The sequence below is a fragment of the Colias philodice genome, chromosome 1 (assembly GCF_061535455.1).
Source record: "Colias philodice isolate Cphi_HAF_F1 chromosome 1, ilColPhil1 Martin Lab GWU primary, whole genome shotgun sequence".
Lineage (NCBI taxonomy): Eukaryota > Metazoa > Arthropoda > Insecta > Lepidoptera > Pieridae > Colias > Colias philodice.
Window position 1 is genome coordinate 9,992,910 of NC_143086.1, and position 19,591 is coordinate 10,012,500.

Consider the following 19,591-nt stretch of genomic DNA (forward strand, 5'->3'; position numbering starts at 1 on the left):
TGAATAATAATCATTCAATGATTGATACAAAGCAATTAATGTGATTTAAAACATTTTCTGGCTCAATTATACCTTTAATTTTAGTTTTGTTTATACTGTATAATTTACTACATAGGTACAGTTTATCTCAATATTTTCTGGCATCGCAACGTAAGCTAAATCTTCTGTTTCGCATTTAAAATTTAAATCGTAGACATGAAACTTCAATTGTTTTACTAAAGTCGGACAGTACAGTCTTGATTCTAAATAGATATATATATAGCATCGTAATGTTTTTACATTTTTTGTAGGGGAAGTTATTTCTCCAAATATTATCTTATTTATAGCCTCATAATTATAATCCTATCTAGCGAGAAAGCCGAGCCCTTATCATGAATTAAATCTTCCTCGTTAATTAAATCTACATAGATAACCGAATCAACGTAGATTAACCCATTGATCCGCACACGGAAAAGTTGATACACAATTTTATACATTTTTGAGGTGAAACTTCTTTAGGCGCGTTGAGAGTAAAAATTCAAGGTCGCGTCATGGCAATACCGTCACGTCATTTACCGTGACGTTTTGGTAATTTTGGTAAAGGTTAAAGATTTTGGTATCTTTGAATCTTGCCAAAGAAGTTTCACTTCTAACACATGTGCTCCGTACATACGCTCTTTCTTTTTTAATTCCATAAGTTATAAATACTTAAATATAAATAATTTTACAGAAGTCCAAAACCTGGCCAGTGTGCGTAGGCCTCCGATGCCGACCCCGCCGCCAATGTACCACGAACCTAACATAAAGGAGTCTCCACCTAGCTCTCCAGGTAAAAGTCTTTAGTAAATACTTATCTAAGTACTTATCGTACTTATCTAATGTAGTAATACTAGCTTTCCGTACTTATCTAAGTACTAATACTAGCTTTCCGCCCGCGGCTTCGCCCGCGTTTTCAAAGAAAAACCCGCATAGTTCCCGTTCCCGTGGGATTTCCGGGATAAAACCTATGTGTTAATCCAAGTTACCCTCTATATGTGTGCTAAATTTCATTGTAATCGGTTCAGTAGTATTTGCGTGAAAGAGTAACAAACATCCATACAAACTTTCGCCTTTATAATAGTAATAGGATTGTAAAAAAAGAATTTGATTCTTTGTTTATTTATACAGACTAACATTTTAAACAGATAATTAATTATTGGTTTGCCATGAATAAAAACTTGTATATATTTCGCTTAATATGTTTGCTTTTAAATTTCTACATTAAAATTGTTTCTTTTTTACAGGACTGGATCGTCCCCTGAAACCAAAGTATGAGAATAAGTGAGTATATTTTTAATAACTTGCCTTGAAACTTTATGTTTAACAATAATAAAATACTAATCTTTTTGATTGACTTGTCTTATAAGAATGAATAATATTATGGTATACACTTGATAAAAATAATGTTCCGTAAAGTTTCAGTATTCCCCTATTTAAATAAACTTCAATATCCTTCAAGTATTTATGTAGACTTCTTAGTAATTCATTATGAATCGATAACCTTCGTATTACCTTAGCAACTAGTAGTTGTTTTTATCCGGTCAATGAAAAATATTAGACACTTGTATTGATGTATTTGTTCCACTAGTCTAGCTTGTATTACATATTTTAAATCCTCTATGGTTATTGCATCAACATGATATTCTGTAAATAGTCTTGTTATTGACGTATTATTTGTATTATGAAAAATACAAGGAACAAGTATCCCTAAGCTTGGCATTAGTACTTGTCGTAGTTATATTTTATACAACGTAATTAGTAGCGTATGCAGTTCGCCACACACTTAAGCTGTACCACTTAAACCCGCGCCTTGCCTTTTGTTCAAGTAGCATGTGATATACATAGTGCATACAGGGTGGAAAGTTTTAATGCAGACCCCTTTCTTATATTCATAGATCCGAGATGTAGGATAGTTTCTTTAATTTGATTTACCAAAGTAAGAGAAATTTCATCCTTATAATTGACCCTGATGTTCAATCCGAAAAAAATAACAAAGTTTAATTTCAACAGATTGTTATCGGTTCAATGCCCAGGCTTGGTAGGCGAATTTACGGCAATCTTTGATGGCAGCATTTTCTTTACAAACAGAGAAATTATTTCTTTGAGTAAAATTTTCTATCTATAATATTAAGAGTAATTTCCCTCCAGGTGGCATTAGAAAATTCCACCCCACAAATAAATTGGGCGCTTGTTGAAGTGCGCGATGTGACGCAAATTACCGTTGCTATAGTTACGCACCTTAAGAGGACTTATAAGTGTAATCTGTACAAATACACGGCCAATTAGCGGCAAATGCAGCGCACCGTATAGAAGCGTTGCCATAGCTACGCGTACCTCACTTTGAACTCTTAGCAATTTGTACGTATTACTTTATGATAAACTTGTACAAATAAACAAACAATTAGCGGCAAATGCAGCGCACCGCAGAAAATCGTTGCCATAGTTACACTTGTTACGACTGAGCACTTAGTACCTGTTGCATGTAGTACTCTATAAATATACAAACAGAATGGGCGCCGGTTTTGGCGATTCGTATAGTATTGCTACTTGGATATAAAAGCTATACAAATACTCTAAAGTCTAACAAAATAGGTTGCAGCTCTAGTGCGCCACACATCACTATTATCATAGTTACGTTATGCATTCACTATGCTATTAGTACATGTTGCATGTAACATAAAGAAATACACAAAGGAATGGGCGGTAGTTGTAGCGCTCCGTACATTACCGTTGCCATATTTACGTGTACGATTTGCCTTAAGTGCGTGTTGCATGTAACGCGAACGCATAACACGTAGTACGTACAGAATGATCGACGGTTGTAGCGCGCCGCACATCACCTTTTCCCTATAACCATGGTAGTACTGTGCTTACTTTACCAGTACACTACTACGCAAATAGCGTAATAATATAGAGTAGTATAGCACGCTTCCGCATTAGTACGTGTTGCATGTAACGCGCACGCATAACACGTACAGAATGAGCGGCACTTGTAGCGCGCCACACATCACCGCTACCATAGTTGCTGTACGACGTACGGACGTTACCAGTACTATGCATAATTATGTACAAACAACATGATCATATAGAGTAGTATAGCACGCTTCCGCATTAGTACGTGTTGCATGTAATGTGAACAAATAACACGTACAGAATGAGCGGCACTTGTAGCGAGTCATTCATCACCGTTGCCATAGTTACGTGTACGCTTTGCCTCTAGTACCTACATCTTGCATGTAACACCGACAAATAACACGTACAGAATGAGCGGCACTTGTAGCGAGTCACACATCACCGTTGCCATAGTTACGTGTACGCTTTGCCTCTAGTACGTGTTGCATGTAATGTGAACAAATAACACGTACAGAATGAGCGGCACTTGTAGCGAGTCACACATCACCGCTACCATAGTTGCTGTACGACGTACGGACGTTACCAGTACTATGCATAATTACAAACAACATGATCATATAGAGTAGTAAATCACGCTTCCACATTAGTACGTGTTGCATGTAACGCGCACGCATAACACGTACAGAATGAGCGGCACTTGTAGCGCGGCACACATCACCGTTGCCATAGTTACGTGTACGCTTTGCCTCTAGTACCTACGTGTTGCATGTAACACCGACAAATAACACGTACAGAATGAGCGGCACTTGTAGCGAGTCACACATCACCGTTGCCATAGTTACGTGTACGCTTTGCCTCTAGTACGTGTTGCATGTAACGTGAACAAATAGCACGTACAGAATGAGCGGCACTTGTAGCGAGTCACACATCACCGTTGCCATAGTTACGTGTACGCTTTGCCTCTAGTACGTGTTGCATGTAATGTGAACAAATAACACGTACAGAATGAGCGGCGGTTGCAGCGAGTCACACATCACCGTTGCCATAGTTACGTCATACGTGTACGCTTTGCCTCTAGTACGTGTTGCATGTAATGTGAACAAATAACACGTACAGAATGAGCGGCGGTTGCAGCGCGCCGCACATGCTGGGCAACGAGCTGAACCCGGAGAGCGGCGCGGCGGCGCGGCTGCAGGAGCAGCTGAGCGCGGAGCTGGCGGCGCACGCGGCGGGCACCGGTGGGCCCGAGCCGCTCGTGCCGCCGCCGCTCATCAACAAGGCGGCGCCGGTATGTATACCTTTTAACGTGATAACGTTTTCAAAATCGTTTTAGTCGGGTGACATGTTCAGAAACTTGTGTCACACCAAAACCTCACGAGCGCGATCGCAGGTATAACGAGAGAGAGAGACGGACCGATCTCCCGTCTCATCTCGAGCGCTGCCACTGCATTATGTTATCACGTAAACATCTCGATCGTAAAGCTACTTTACAAACAACCAATTTTTTTTTTGAAGTGAAAACTTCTTTAGCGGCGTTGGGTATAAAATCTTAAACTCGCGTCAGGACACGTGGCCTGATCGAAAAAGCGTAAGACGGATGTTTTTTTTTTTTAGCCCTTATATTCCATGCGTAAGATGGATACCACTCCAAAATATCAAACATGCTGAACGTTAATAATCAAGTTTTCACTTCTGCCGGCACTCCCGGAGTGCAACGGTCTTTTTTTTTTAACGTTGGGAAATGCATTTACGCATCCCCCTCTGCAGTTTTCCTGCGTGAGGGGGTATGTGGGACTCGCGAAAGGCCATACCCACTAAAACCCAACGATGGCCACCGATCACCTTCGACGGCAGGGGTTAACAGCCAGGCCCGGTATGTATACCTACACTAGCAGTGCTGCGCGTGGCTCAGCTCCTGTTGGTCTTAGCGTGATGATATATAGCCTATAGCCTTCCTCGATAAATGGGCTATCTAACACCGAAAGAATTTTTCAAATCGGACCAGTAGTTCCCGAGATTAGTGCGTTCAAACAAACAAACTCTTCAGCTTTATAATATTAGTATAGATTAATTACTATATTACACACGTTACTTACGTTATATACATTACATATGTTACTTACGTTAACTACATTACTTACGTTACCTACTTTACTAGCGTTAAATAATAATAAATAAATATTATAGGACATTATTACACAAATCGACCTAGTCCCACAGTAAGCTCAATTAAGGCTTGTGTTGTGGGTACTAGGCGACGATAAATATAATATTTAATAAATACATATATAGATAATAACACCCAGACCCAAGAACAAATAATTGAGTTCATCACAAATACATTATTTACGTTACCTACATTACTTACATTACCTACCCTACCTAGATAACCTTATTTTATTTGACTATAGAACAATAATATTTCAAAAAACCCACAGACTTGTTCCGTAACAAAAAAAACATATACATATGTATAAAAAAAGCTCAACGCAAATAAACTGTTGTAAAGAAGAAAGGTTGCCCACACTACATCGAAAAATAAGGAATTTAGCACTCATTATTTCTGCAGAAAATCAGAAAACTAGATGAACTAAATTAGATACCTAAAATATCTATACTTTCGTCTTTACATTTTATATTAGCTATATACATTGTTATTTGCAATGCTCATATTTTATTTGATCCTTAACAAAACATCATTGTTACATTCAACATTTCATTCAGCTACTATTTTTTTTCAATCTAGTAGCATCAGAAGACTTTATTATCAACTATAGCTCATTTAAAAGACCTTGCCAAATAATAACATACATTTAACCGTCACTAACAAAGAGCTCTGTTATTCAGTTTATGTACTTTTGTTAGGCTAATAAATAGTTTCCAATCAACAATTACTAGGTACTTACTAATTGAAGCCAATATTGAAAATTCACTAGTACAAGATTGCATTATTCCCCAGTCAATTTTTGCTCCACCCCAGCCTGCAGTAATCCTATTACATACTATCTTTCCGCCCGCGGCTCCGTCCGCGTTGTCATAGCAAATTGCCAAGGGATGTTGTTTCACCGCGGTACAAAGTAGCCTATACAACGATCTAGTCTTCTTATTGTCTTCATTCATATATAATTCGATACGACGTCAAATACAACAACTTTCATTTGTAATAATAATATTGGCTCACCCCAATTAGTTATATTTTATATTTTACAGTCCTAATTCAAGGATAAATAGGACAAAGGAATAATTAAGCCGTTGCCGTTCAGCCGTTCTTTATTTATAAATGTGGCAACTTACAAACGATTTTGTCTGTCTACATCCAAGATTTTTGATAAATACAGTTATATAGATTTTAATATAAGAAATTAGTATAAATAAAATCCTTTCACCAAATTATAATTATTGTTTTAACGTAACTTATTGCTCTCTTTTTGTCGGTCCATAGCCAGGATGGTGGTTATTTGTTATATATAATTTTATTGAAGACATAATATTATGAGGACCGTGTCTGATGATATTCTGATGACGAATAGAAGAAACTAGCTGTGCTCCGCGGTTTTACCCGCATTGCTCCGCTCCTGTTGGTCTTAACGAGATGATATATAGCCTATAGCCTTCCTCGATGAATGGGCTATCTAACACCGATAGAATTTTTCAAACGGACCAGTAGTTCCCGAGATTAGCGCGTTGAAACAAACAAACTCTTCAGTTTTATAATCTATACTAATGTTAGCTGAAGAGTTTGTTTGTTTGTTTGAACGCGCTAATCTCGGAAACTACTGGTCCGATTTGAAAAATTCTTTCGGTGTTAGATAGCCCATTTATCGAGGAAGGTTATAGGCTATATATCATCACGCTACGTCCAACAGGGGTGGAGCCACGGGGGTGAAACCGCGCGGAGCAGCTAGTATTAGTATAAATATAAAATTGTCATACAGTTGGTCGGTGCGAGCTCAATCCGCGGCGGTTCAAGCGCTCAGAGCCTCGACCAGCTGCTCGAGCGGCAGTGGGAGCAGGGATCCCAGTTCCTGATGGAGCAGGCGCAGCACTTCGACAGTATGTACTGCGTGTTGTGACGTTTCTTGCAGATGTGGTGCATGGGCGTAATTCGGTTTCGACGAAAAAAAATAGAAAAAATTAATAAAAAATGGGGGGATTTTTGCTCGTTGGTTGGGTTTTTGTTGGTGGGTAATTGTAGTCAGGGTATTTGGATTTTGAATAAGTATACTATGAAAAGGAATAAGGGCGGATGGTGTTGTTGAAGAATGGCAAAAAAAAAACAAATGTAAAAACCAAACGATTTTTCAAGTTATTACTTTTATATTAATTATGATTTATTTTAGCTGTTGGACATAATTTAATCAATGTTCAACCCCAAATCTAATAACATACATGTAAAGTTAATACATCAGGGCCCATATTCTCTTGAATGGTATATAAGTGCAGTATAATATCAAATATAATGGAGTGGAAATCGAATTACGACCGGCCGCCACCAACGGATGCACGGGACACAATTCACCTAAGGACATAGAATTCGCTTCACTAGTGGTAATTAATTTTAAGCTATTACTTGGTTTGGGATTTATACTAACTCGCTTATATATTAGATAACGTAGCCGAGTCTTGTGCCTGTGGCTAATGTATGCAGTTTTGAGCAGCGATAAATCATTCTTACAATAACGCCTACTAGGACAGCGTAGATCACTTTATTTCACGATTTTTTAAGTGATGGGTGAAATCGTTATGTTTGTGCATCAGTTTTAACATGTACAAAAAAGATTATTTGTATAATTTGCAGTCTTATTTAGTGTAAATATAATAGGTTATAGAGGTTTTTGTTTTGCATTATTCCGCAATCAGACAAAGGATTATTACAAAATGTATGAAAAATATAGCACCACGTGAGAAATTTCAATTGATTGGAAAGATATAAAAATATATATACATACAAAAACAGCATTATAGCCCCTTAAACAAAGTGTGAATAAAAATATTTCTGTGTGATGGCAAATCTGGTAAGATGAAAAAGTCAAAATACAATCCTAACCTAAATTGTTTGGTGACATTTGGTTAAAATGTGAGTTTTGGTATTGTACACAATATTATAGTACAGATAAGAACTATTAAAGTATACAAAAAAAAAATACATAAGTGATCAAGGGATTCTTTACGCGATCTTACAATAATTTTACATTTTCAAGAAATAAATAATTTGTTAACAAATAAGATTCTATCCGTCACTTGGTTCCGGCTTTGATGCTAAGGCTAAGTGCGTATTTTTTCATACCACTGCTCGTTCTATAGATTTTTTTCGGTTTACTGTTAAAAGTTTATTACATACTGTGATATCACCTATAAAGAAAATAAATTTAACTAAAAGAATATACGAACCTAGCCAAAAGTCTATCATCTGGTATAGATCGATTTTTACAAAAATAACGGCAGTGGTGTTTTAAATGTAGACAAATTTTATTTATTTTTATTTTAACACATTTATTTACAATCTATTGTTTTCAATTATAATTCTTAAGTATTGTGAGAAAGACCGATGTATTATTTTCTTCTCTTATTTTTTTCTTTAAGTAGCTTAAATTTAATTTAGTTAAAAGCTTAAACGTATCTTATTTTTGAATGTTTCGGACGGCTTCGTTCATTTATAATTTACATGTACTAAAATCTACTCTATGCACTATTTTCATCACGCTTTTCAACACCAATACACTCCTATTGTTCTTATATTAATTATGTCGCTTTTGAACTTTTTAATATGCATGACCCTCAATAATGTGTGGATATGTAAGGGTGGATCAAAGAGTTTGCAAAATGGACCTTCGTAACACACGTATACGTATACGCATTTGAAGGCGGCCATAAAATTTTATTACCTCCACTACAATATCTCACCCAATGCAATTTAATTATTTTTAAATACTCCCAAATCAGGAGTCTCACGTTTTTTTAACACGAGTGGCTTTTAATTATTATCAACGCTCTCTTTAAATTTATATTGCACAGTTATTACAAATGTTTTAAATTCCAACAGGTTAAAAGAGTTGCCGTAAAGCCATAATTTGTGTAAAAGTCTGGTTTTCCTTACTTCCGGCAGACATTGTTTCCTCATTTTGTTTGTGTCTATGGGAAGACTTAATAAAACTCTTTCAGTGTATAACAAAGTGTAATATAATAAAGTGACTCCACCACCCAGCGTCCTCTGCATTCTGTGAACTTTGTGAACCGCCGCTTCATTTAATTAAGGTCTAGATTAATTTTTTGCTCAACATGCTTTATAAATTGCATTTTATTTTCCAACTCAAATTTAACAGACAAAGGGCGCTCTTTTGTCTCATTTGCTCTAGTGTGTCTTTTGAGACATCCTTTGACCATAAAAATATGCGACACAATGCATCGTAATTAAAATAAATCAACAAACAACAGTGTTTTAAACCTATGAATTTAATTTTGCTAAAGACTTGTGACTTGAGAGCGCTCATTGTTTTTCTTTATTTTTACGACATTATAGCGTAAGTTTTAATTACTTTTTCGGTTTATGATGTTGCTTAATTTTCCCTTTTCATACTTTTAAAACTTTCGCTCCAGTGTCGTTCGGCAAGTACACGCTGCAATGTTTTATGTTATCCCGCTTCGTAACGGAACGCGGTTATTTCGGTTCAGCAAAACAAGGGGAGCCTTCTGCGATTTTTTATAATGTGATTGTAAATGGCATCATAAAGGTTCGCGCGGACGACCCGGAGAGTGATCTAAGAATGATTTGAATTTAACAGTTGCCTCGTTGCTGTCCTGTCTGCACCAACTCCGAACAGAGAATGTACGTTTAGAAGAACATGTTGGCAATTTGCTTCAGCGGCGTGACCACTTATTGGCTGTCAATGCCCGTCTCGCAATACCGCTCACCGCCGGTATGTTGCCCCGCAGTGGTCACTTCACTGCATGCTTACAACTAAATACCCTCGAATTCCGATCTCCATCTGACCCCTCCTCACCCGCAGTACAAAGTATAGTACTCCCAAACTGATAATGCGCATAGAAAAATTCGTCACTGTTCGGCAACTGTCATATTCCCCGAGCTTCCGAAGACGATATGTATATAGAGTGGTTAAATGTATTTTTTTCATGCATAGTCATGCATTGTGATTTTATGGTAAAAGAGAAAAGTAACGAAATTTGTTTCGACAATTCAATGTAAGTTAATAGCGAGGATAACCACACGATTGCGAATATATATTTGTTGTATTGATTTACTTGGAAAATTCTTTACTTAGAACTATTAAAGTGTCTTACTGAAGCTGGCGTGATGATGGATGCATGGAAGGTTAAAATAAGACAAAGTTTATATTTAAAAAAAATATTTTCAAACACTGGTTTATATTTAAATTGTAGAAATCTAATCATTAAAATCTCAGTCCAAAGGATTTACAGAATCAGGGATTATCTCTATTTCTGATATCGTAGAATGATCAGAACTTTCATTATGCTCTAATTAACTTTCACTTTCCCCACTGCTATCTGCTACATGTGTAAATAATCATTTTATCGGAAAATTCAACTTTGAAACAAAACTAAGAAGGGTATGTAACAGCAGCTCTATATAATTCCATACAGAAATAATACGTGCGGTCACCACCAATATATAAAGACGACTGACGGATTTTTGAATTTTTTGAATGACAGGCTACCGTCATCTACCGCCCGAATTGTTTTCGATCGTGTATGACTCTGAATTGACTCCTATTTCTTTCGAACAAGGTGCAAGATGCAAGTGCATTGTTTAGGGCACTTACGATTCAAAGATTCGGGGTGATTCGGGTGTTTCTGTAAATACGATAATTAGCGAAGATCTGCATGCGCATTATTAATTTTGGAGTACTGTACACCACTCATTAATTTTATCGACGGTCACTTTAAGTGGCAATAGTTTCATTAATTTTTCGCCACTAAAATCATTAGATAACCCGATTATTCCATGCACGTGACTGTTCAATGTTTTTAATCTGTGTTTAATTATGGATAGTATCAATTATGATTTCGATTACGTATTGCAATTATTTTATTTTTCTTTTGTTTTTATCAGGCTTTGAATTTTGTTTCTAAATCGATAAGATACGCTATGGGATATAAATAATCTTAATGCGTGTCTTACAGTTACGCTGATTTGCCTCGACAAAGCCGTAACCAGAATAACAAATCGATTTTAAACATTTCATAATAATTATGTAATCTACGAAATTTAGTAAACTTGATATGAACACATTTAACTTCTATTCATAAGTCTACATATATTTATATATCATATAGGGTGCTTTTAATCGAGGAATAGGCATACTGTCACCGATATAAAGCCATCTTTATTTTTTAAACATATGTATAAGCAAAACAATGGATAAGTAAATATTCTGTTTATGGGGTAGTGACCCCAGGTCCTCCGGAGCCTCCTCGATGCCCTCGCGAGGGAACTTCGCAAGTTAGGCCTCCGCCCCCGACGCCAGTGCGAGCACCTGAAAACATGAACGCTGAACGTCAACACCAGGTATTGCAAATAAATTATTATGGTCTGTCTTAAGTCTGTCTCTTCTCATTATTGTTGAAATAATATAATAATTATTTTTCCTTTGAGTTATTTTCTATAGCTTGCATTTGGGATCGTCATAAGGAAGTTTTTATTATCTGTATTATTATTTTATACTCGACCCTCTGCGCCGTGTTTTAAACGTATATTTTCTTTTTTAGTCGCTCGCCATGGAGCAACTTAACCGTTACTTTTGAACGCGTGATAAGTAATGGAGACTTATTTGACCGTAGCTGATAATGCGCGAGGTTCCGCCGAAGCCGCCCAGCTGAAATGAGCCGGGCGGGCCAGCCGGGCCCAGCCGACCGGACCCGCTGCGGACCGTGCAGGCCTTCATCAACTCGGAGCAGCAGCAGCGCCGCCGCCCCGACTTCTCCATCGAGTCCATTCTCAAGTACGACTAGACGCGCGGCCTGCTGCGCCCCGGGCCCCCGCGCCCCCGCGCCCTGCGCCCCTGCGCCCCGCGCCCTGCGCCCCGCGCCCTGCGCCCCTGCGCCCCGCGCCCTGCGCCCGCGCCCGCGCGCAATGCTCCCGCGCCCCCTTGCGCCCCGCGCACCGGTCTAGCCCAATTGTAGCTTAGGTGTAATTGTGTTGTAAATAAAGTGTGATGGACGAGGAGTGGATCCAAGAATAAGACTGAGAGTTTAACCAAAACAGGGTCTAAATTAATGAATTTAGACTATCCGCGAGCGCGCCTCGTGCGCTGTGAGGATTTTAGTCAGAGCATGGCGACTGGCACATTTGATTGCAGATTATGGAGATGGTTATCGTTTACACCGCACGTACAAAGCTTGGCCACTTGACGTAAAGACGTTTCACCGAACGGGATGCATTGTTCGATTAGTTTGATGTTTTGTGCAAATATAACCGATAGCAAATGTGAACATTCTGTATCATAATGTACCTACTATTGTGTCATCTTTAATGTCTGTATTGTATTGTAACGTTAGAGAAATGTTTAAACAGTTTTAATGGTACTCGGTGTTTAGTAGATAAGTTATGTGTGTTTCGGTTTCCATGCTTTATGTTCTTAATTTGTACGAGTTATTTAAATGTCTATGTAATGATAAATTATATAATTTGTTATACCTGTGCGAAATCTTTTGTGGACCTGAATTTTATTACTTTCTGACGATATAAAATTTAGATAATTGAATTAAATGTTAATCATAATTTTAACTTGGTGTTTTGGTGTCGATTAATGAAATCAGATTATGAATGTTTAAGTGTGTGTCTATACCGATATTCAATAGGCCGTTTAAGTGTTGTAGTGTGCAATGTGCATAATGTCAGCTAAGAGTTTCCTTTCATTTAGCTATTTCCAAAAAAAATAGATGTTAAATTGTAAATCTATGATATTCTATGTAAGGTATATGGATGTTATATTATATAAAGATTAGTCCTTTAATCGTCCCATTAAGTATATTCGAATTCATGTCTATTTATTGCTGTAACATCAATGTAATGTATGGTGTGTAATTCAATATTTTTGTATAGAAATAAATATCTATGTTACATTAGCACTTAATTATTAGGAATATTATGGTCGTTGTGTTTTAAAATTACTTGGTGTAAATAGTATATTAGTGTAAGGGTAGATAGAAACTCAGTGTATCGGCTACTTGTCCCGTGGGTGTTTTAATGGATTTTTACGATCCCTCAGATTGTGTATGTTTAGAAAAATTAAAATCTTCATATTGTGTATGTAACTTAATTTTTGCAATTTAGAGAGCCTCTTCATGTTAACGATCGCGCTCCCACTTTCCCAATATCTTATATCTTTCTTAAAAAATACTTCATCCCTTCTTATTCAAATTATCTTATCGTAATTATAACATCTTCTGATCTACGCCCTAACAAAACATTTGAATTACTGATAGTTTGAATTCACCGTTTCATATAAACGCACACACGCACGCACTTTTAATGCTAATAGAAAACTCAATTAATTTTAATGACATCAAGATGAGACGGAAAAGGGTCTATTACCATATTATCTACCTACCAATAGGACCTTGTATCATCTATAAAAATGTTTATGTAAGCGTCACATAGGGAAACGATGGGAAAGGAAGAGGGATCGATTTAAGATGATTGGCCCTTAGTTTGCGCCGGCGCATTGAGATGCTCATATTTTATATAATATTATGTATAATTTCCCTTTTTAACATATTTTATAAGCTCTGTGGGAGTAACGAATTTTAAATTATTATAATTTCCCTATTAACGTTTTCACTCTAACTCTTACCAAAATCCGTCCGATTGATTTTATTAATTTGATATATTGACCACGTTATACAAAACGAAAAATACATTTTAAATTAATTGTACATAATATTATTATTAATTCCCACGGAGCTGGATTTCTGGATTGTATACATATAGTATAGCCATTTTTATTGACTAATAAGATAATGTTCGCTTTAAAACTTTTTTTATCTAAATTATTGCAGGTGTATCTTTTAAATGATCATAGATCATTACATAGGTAATTATTGGGATCTGTTATTTCTGTGTATTCATATTGAAATATAGAGCTGGAATATCTTCTTGGAATCAATGTCTAGCAAATATGTTTCGTATAATAAAGGCGACCTGGCACAATAAATAGATAGTTGCAGATAAATACTTTCCTAAGTTAGCAATTTCACGACGTACAGATCCCAAACGACATTCTCTTATTTTATATTCATCTAAGTGACGTAGATTGCATCGAGCTTGCACAAATATATTTTTGTAAATACTTATAAATTTCATTGCATTTTATGTTTTCAAAACGACCGGTCGAAGTGTATTTTATTGTTATTATTAATTTTAAGTATTGACTTTTAAAATTATGGATTTTTGACATTTTTTTAATGCAATTTGTTAAATAATTTAATGATGCCGATAGCAACAGCTATTCGTCACAATATGTTTTAACGTCTTTTTTTTACATGTAATATACATTATTATATAGTTTAGACACGGACGAAATATAAAAAATGTATTTAAAATTTTAATGTTTATGCACTCGGCTGGTTTAGATATAGATAAATTATTTGTCAATTGTCAAATGTACCATTATCCCTAAATAAAGATATTCAATAAAGTATAATTTGGGGTATCATTTTATAAAACCACACATCCATTCCAAATTTTGTAATTTTCACAAATAACACGTTAATTAAAGAAATTCCAATATCACTATCGCATCAAGGCTATTATCAGATAAATAATAATTCTTGCATGAAGATTGATGCTTACATTACACAAAACTAAGTAATTATGATATCAATAAAGAATATAAGAATATCGATCTCACTCACTGCTTTTAAATAAAATTCATCGCGAATCATTCTGAACACACTATTTACAGAACAATTAAAGCGCGATTGAGTGAAAAAGTCACGATATCAATAATATAAGTAAAGAAATAACGTAGTATTTTACAACAGCTATAAAGATATTGCTAACTGATTTACAACCGACTTTGAAAACACGAGGTTCTGTATTCAAGCAACAACAATCAACGTTTGTGCTTTCGAGTAATTTTCACAATACTTACATATTATTATCCATGAGTTCATTTAATTAAATTTATTTTTAATGTTTAGTAAATAACGAAAACGATTGCGAAGTAATGTACATAACATACATAATATAATTTTTTGTAATATGAACAAGACTCGAGCATAGTTACGTAAGTACCTAGATATACCTACTTTGCTCTTAGGCTACGGCAATGTGGTCGCGAAGAAGAATCAATAGAAGAACGAAGAATTCAACCAATACCCATCATTGAAGCAGCTCGACGGAACACAGTGGGGTTTTAGTCGGTAAGAATCCGACATAAGTCATAACCCACGGCTCCTCCCCCGGGGGCCGTGCGTATCTATGCAAGATTTCCCCACTTAAAAAAAACGGCTACGGCAATGTCTTCTTATTTTGTAAAAGATGACATTGACTATTATTAGCTGTTAAAAAATATACCCCTTCTACTTTAAGAATTCGCTAATTTTCAAAAACAATCAAAAAATTTATTGCTTAACAATGGCATTCATTTCATTAATGATATTAAAACAATTGCTAATGAATGAAAACCATTAGAATTTTTATTTTCCATTATACTCCTGATACATACTTAATTAAGTGATAATTACTGATTATCTGCTTTGACTCGGATATCATTTTATTTTTATTTATATTGTAGACCCGTACATTTTATTTAAATAATAAATGTACATATTTTTTTTGTATTGCTAACGTTTGATCGAAATCGGTGATGTAGGTTTCACACGTCTTTTATGATTGTCTGAACCTATGAAACTAACTACCACTGAGTTAGACCATGCCATTTTATACCCAAAGAGTTTAATTACATGATCTTTAACGTATTTATAATAACATTCATTAGTATTTAAAGTGGCAACGGGCAAACTAGACAAACCGTTACATTAGAAAGTACTTTATTTCGCAATAACCCAGGTGTAAAAATTAGAATTTTTTCGGAATATTTTCTGCTCTTTTATTGTCAATATAAAGTGTTTTTAAAGCAAACAAATACGTATAAAATACTTACAATAGGACATGCCTTGAATTAAAAAATATAATAATAAAACGCATAAAATAAATCATCCAGACAACGATCTCTAATCAGATATGTACGTCGCTATCAATAGAAAATAAATTAACAATTACACACTATCATCATTAACTCCGCGGGTTTTGTAAACTCGTATTATGTTCATTTACAACTAATTTACTACAAGATGTGTTCGTTGTTTGTATGCGGCGTCTCCAGCGCCGTATTAGGCGCTGCATTAGTTGTTGTGAGTTGCGTAGTTAGTTTCGTAGTTGTTCCCGATATCGTAGACAGGATGATTATTGATGTAAGTAAACTTTAAGTAAGAGTTTTCCTCGAGACACCGAACCTTTACACTAATTTTTAAATGGTTCTAACTAGTATAAACCACGAAAGTGACACGTGTCCGCAACTTTGCGTTTCACAGTGAAATAAAATTATATTACATTTAATACTCATATAATAATTACTGTAAACCTATTAAAAATTGCACTAATCTGTCGAACCGTTATTCGCTTTTTATCGTGTGACTGACTATTCACTTGATTGATTCTTACAAGGCGCATTATTAATTATGTACAAAATATATCAAATATTAACAACGGTTTAATGAATTATATTAGATATTCAACGTGTGTAATTGATTGTATGCCCAGCATCGGTAAATGGCTTTATGACTATTCTTTTTATGTGCAAAAAAGTTCATTGATACATTTGCAAAAAAAACAAGTTATTGAAATATTTGTAATCTTATCGTACATTATGTATGAGTATCTATCTAACTTTGCAGGGGGATATAAAATCGATTATATCCGATGCTATACTGTGATATAATTGTGTTATTTACTTTTACTCATATTGTAATAAGGAAAGATGTTTTATATATATTGTACAATTTAAATCGAAAAATACTTGATCGATTTTGAAAAATGTGTATTAATTTTAAGGACGACATCTTTATCGAGTGACTTAGGATAATATTTTTTATGCCGGGTCTATCGGCGGACATCCGGCAAGGTTATAAAATCATTATCATCATCCGTCAATAAAAAACTGTAATTTTATTATATGAAAAACCTAACATAACAATAATATACCACTAAGTCTCTGCTTAATGTTTTAATTATAGGAAGTAGCTCTAGTTAATAATACCGAAGCTTTGGAAAGGTTTGAGGAAATACCTTTCGCACTATCGTTCAAAATAAGGATTTTCAATATCTCCAACCCAGAAACTGTCCTTGCCGGTGGAGTGCCCGCGCTCAACGAAGTGGGTCCTTATGTTTATAAGTAAGTTAAGTACATGCTATACAAATATAGGTAGGTACCTAACGCCTTATTTTTACTCACCCACTTTTGAATATCTCTCCTGATATCTATATATGAAAGAATAATTATAATTTGTATCTACATATTTTTCTCATACTTAATGTTATTTCTGTATTACTTTCTTCTGTTTGTTCAATAACTTACTTCAACGTACGTTCAACGACTTAACTGTATGATTGTTCTAAATTATTATAATAATTACGAATTAATAAGATTATTGGTTTAAAAATAAACTTTATTTATAAGCCTTTTTCAAATACAATAACATGATTAGGTATTTGTTAATTACTCTCCTGGAAAAATACAACTTTACGTTTACATAATAAACAACAAGTAACAAGGTTGTTTATTTTAAGAAAAAGGTGGGCGGGCGTATTGATTATAGACCGGGAGATACTGACACAAAATTTCGAGTCATTTGTAACAGGATGGCGGTTCTACAGGGTTCTTAGTACGCAATGACAAAAAGAAAAATGATGGTGTGAACGCTGGTACTGGCGGCTTAGTCGCGTGGGCGTTAGTCGAACTCGTCGGAAAATAGCGAAAGTCAAACGATTTGTAACAGTATGGCACTTATTTTTCCTGTAAGTTTGAGGATCAACGAATATAAATACAAAATTTCAAAGATCTAGGTGTTGGAAATCTTCACTTATATAAATTAATAATAAATTTATTTTTCAAGTATGACAGCACTTTTTCCCCCTACTAGAAGTATGGCAAATATAATAATGGTCACATTTTATCAAATACTCTCCAAAAAGCCAAATGCAATACTGGTACAAAAAGATAGGCGAAATAAAAAAATCTTGCAGATTTTCGGCGGTATGGCGACCATTTGGAATCGTCCGAAAAGTATGGCATGGCGATTTTCGTAAATGGCTGCACGACGATGGTTACCTGTGCAAAAGTTAGCTTGGTACAAATGGTTGAATAATTGTTTTTTTTAAATCAACACATTCGCGTCGGTATGGCGGGCTGTAAGTCATACCGGAAAAGTATGGCATGACACTACCGCCTACTTCTTTTTTATGGGCTATCGGTAAATTCTAAAATTTTTGTGTTACAAATCGTTTGACTTTCGCTATTTTTCCGACGAGTTCGACTAACGCCCACGCGACTAACCCACCGGTACCAGCGTTCACACCATCATTTTTCTTTTTGTCATTGCGTACTAAGACCCCTGTAGAACCACCATCCTGTTACAAATGACTCGAAATTTTGTGTCAGTATCTCCCGGTCTATTAGGCGTAGACGTTTTCTTCCTTGCGACGTTTGTAATTAATTCGCAGTAATATGTATTAACGATAATAATATTTAAAAGGTTGTACAATCGGAGGGAAGTAGAAGAAATGGAAGTGGATGTAATTAAATACCGGATAAGAGATATGTTTGAGTTTGATGCTGAAGCCTCTTATCCTCACACAGAAGACGACCTCGTTACTGTAGTCAACATTCCATACCACGTGAGTGATTTCAGTTATTAACCTATTTCAGAACTAAAACTATAGCTGCTATAGCTACGCGTAATTATATGTATAGTTTTAGGTGTGTTTGAAAATCTTCTAGACAGGTATTCCATATTTTTTGATAATAGGTATCTAATATACTTAATCAAATCTCTGGCCCTCTGGGGTGTGGGCTTATATTATTTATAACTAATTCATTTAAAACTTTGTAAACACATTGACTTAACTCTGTATAGGCACCTACAAGGACTAGATATATTTATATGACAACACTTTTTTTACAATTCGTCTGAATATTGATTATACTCCAACTATAATTCACAAGTAAATGAGTCTAGACATCGGATTATATGCACTAACAAAACGCCAAAATATGCATGCAAATATGCACTAAAAAAGGCCGAAATATGCACTAAAAACGACTGATATGCCTAAAATATGCACAATACAAAATCAAAAAACCTTTATTATTTTATATATTTAAATCAAAAATTGTACAAAAAACAGTGAAATTTTCTTGAAATTAAGTATAGTTTTTGTGCCAATATACAATTAAGCATTTTTACCTAATTTTCGAGCGCAAATTTGTGACGTTTGTCACCCGCGAGCCCAGTGCTGCCACATTAGACCTTTCCGGGCCAAATCTAGCCCTTTTTTGGAATTCAACCTGTGTTTTAAGTTTTTAGCCCCGAAAGGGTAATCTAGCCCTATTTTGAATGGCTTAAAATTTACTTAAAATGGAGCCCATTTTGCAATTTTTCGCCATTTTACCATGCCAAA

General features: G+C 35.4%; 2 protein-coding genes across 9 annotated transcripts in view; both read left to right on the forward strand.

Moving 5' to 3' along the window:
- The window catches only part of LOC149491302 (uncharacterized), a 42,528-nt gene extending 30,639 nt beyond the window's left edge, over window positions 1-11,889 (forward strand). For 5 of the 8 annotated variants that reach the window (XM_089697253.1, XM_089697245.1, XM_089697282.1 and 2 more), the window contains 7 exons: window positions 710-808; window positions 1,263-1,299; window positions 3,988-4,159; window positions 6,807-6,924; window positions 9,654-9,788; window positions 11,298-11,416; window positions 11,689-11,889. In XM_089697253.1, the coding sequence (XP_089553379.1) occupies window positions 710-808; window positions 1,263-1,299; window positions 3,988-4,159; window positions 6,807-6,924; window positions 9,654-9,788; window positions 11,298-11,416; window positions 11,689-11,727 (719 nt within the window). In that variant the 3' untranslated portion in view covers window positions 11,728-11,889. Of the gene's footprint in view, window positions 1-709; window positions 809-1,262; window positions 1,300-3,987; window positions 4,160-6,806; window positions 6,925-9,653; window positions 9,789-11,297; window positions 11,417-11,616 lie in introns of all 8 variants that reach the window. The other 3 variants (XM_089697265.1, XM_089697273.1, XM_089697291.1) reach the window with 3 other exon arrangements.
- Window positions 11,890-15,873: 3,984 nt separating this feature from the next.
- Window positions 15,874-19,591, forward strand: part of LOC149491303 (sensory neuron membrane protein 2-like) — a 38,084-nt gene continuing 34,366 nt past the window's right edge. Inside the window, exons 1-3 of the mRNA XM_089697806.1 lie at window positions 15,874-16,326; window positions 17,149-17,306; window positions 18,667-18,808. Of these exons, the coding sequence (XP_089553932.1) occupies window positions 16,207-16,326; window positions 17,149-17,306; window positions 18,667-18,808 (420 nt within the window). The 5' untranslated portion in view covers window positions 15,874-16,206. The remainder of the gene's footprint in view (window positions 16,327-17,148; window positions 17,307-18,666; window positions 18,809-19,591) is intronic.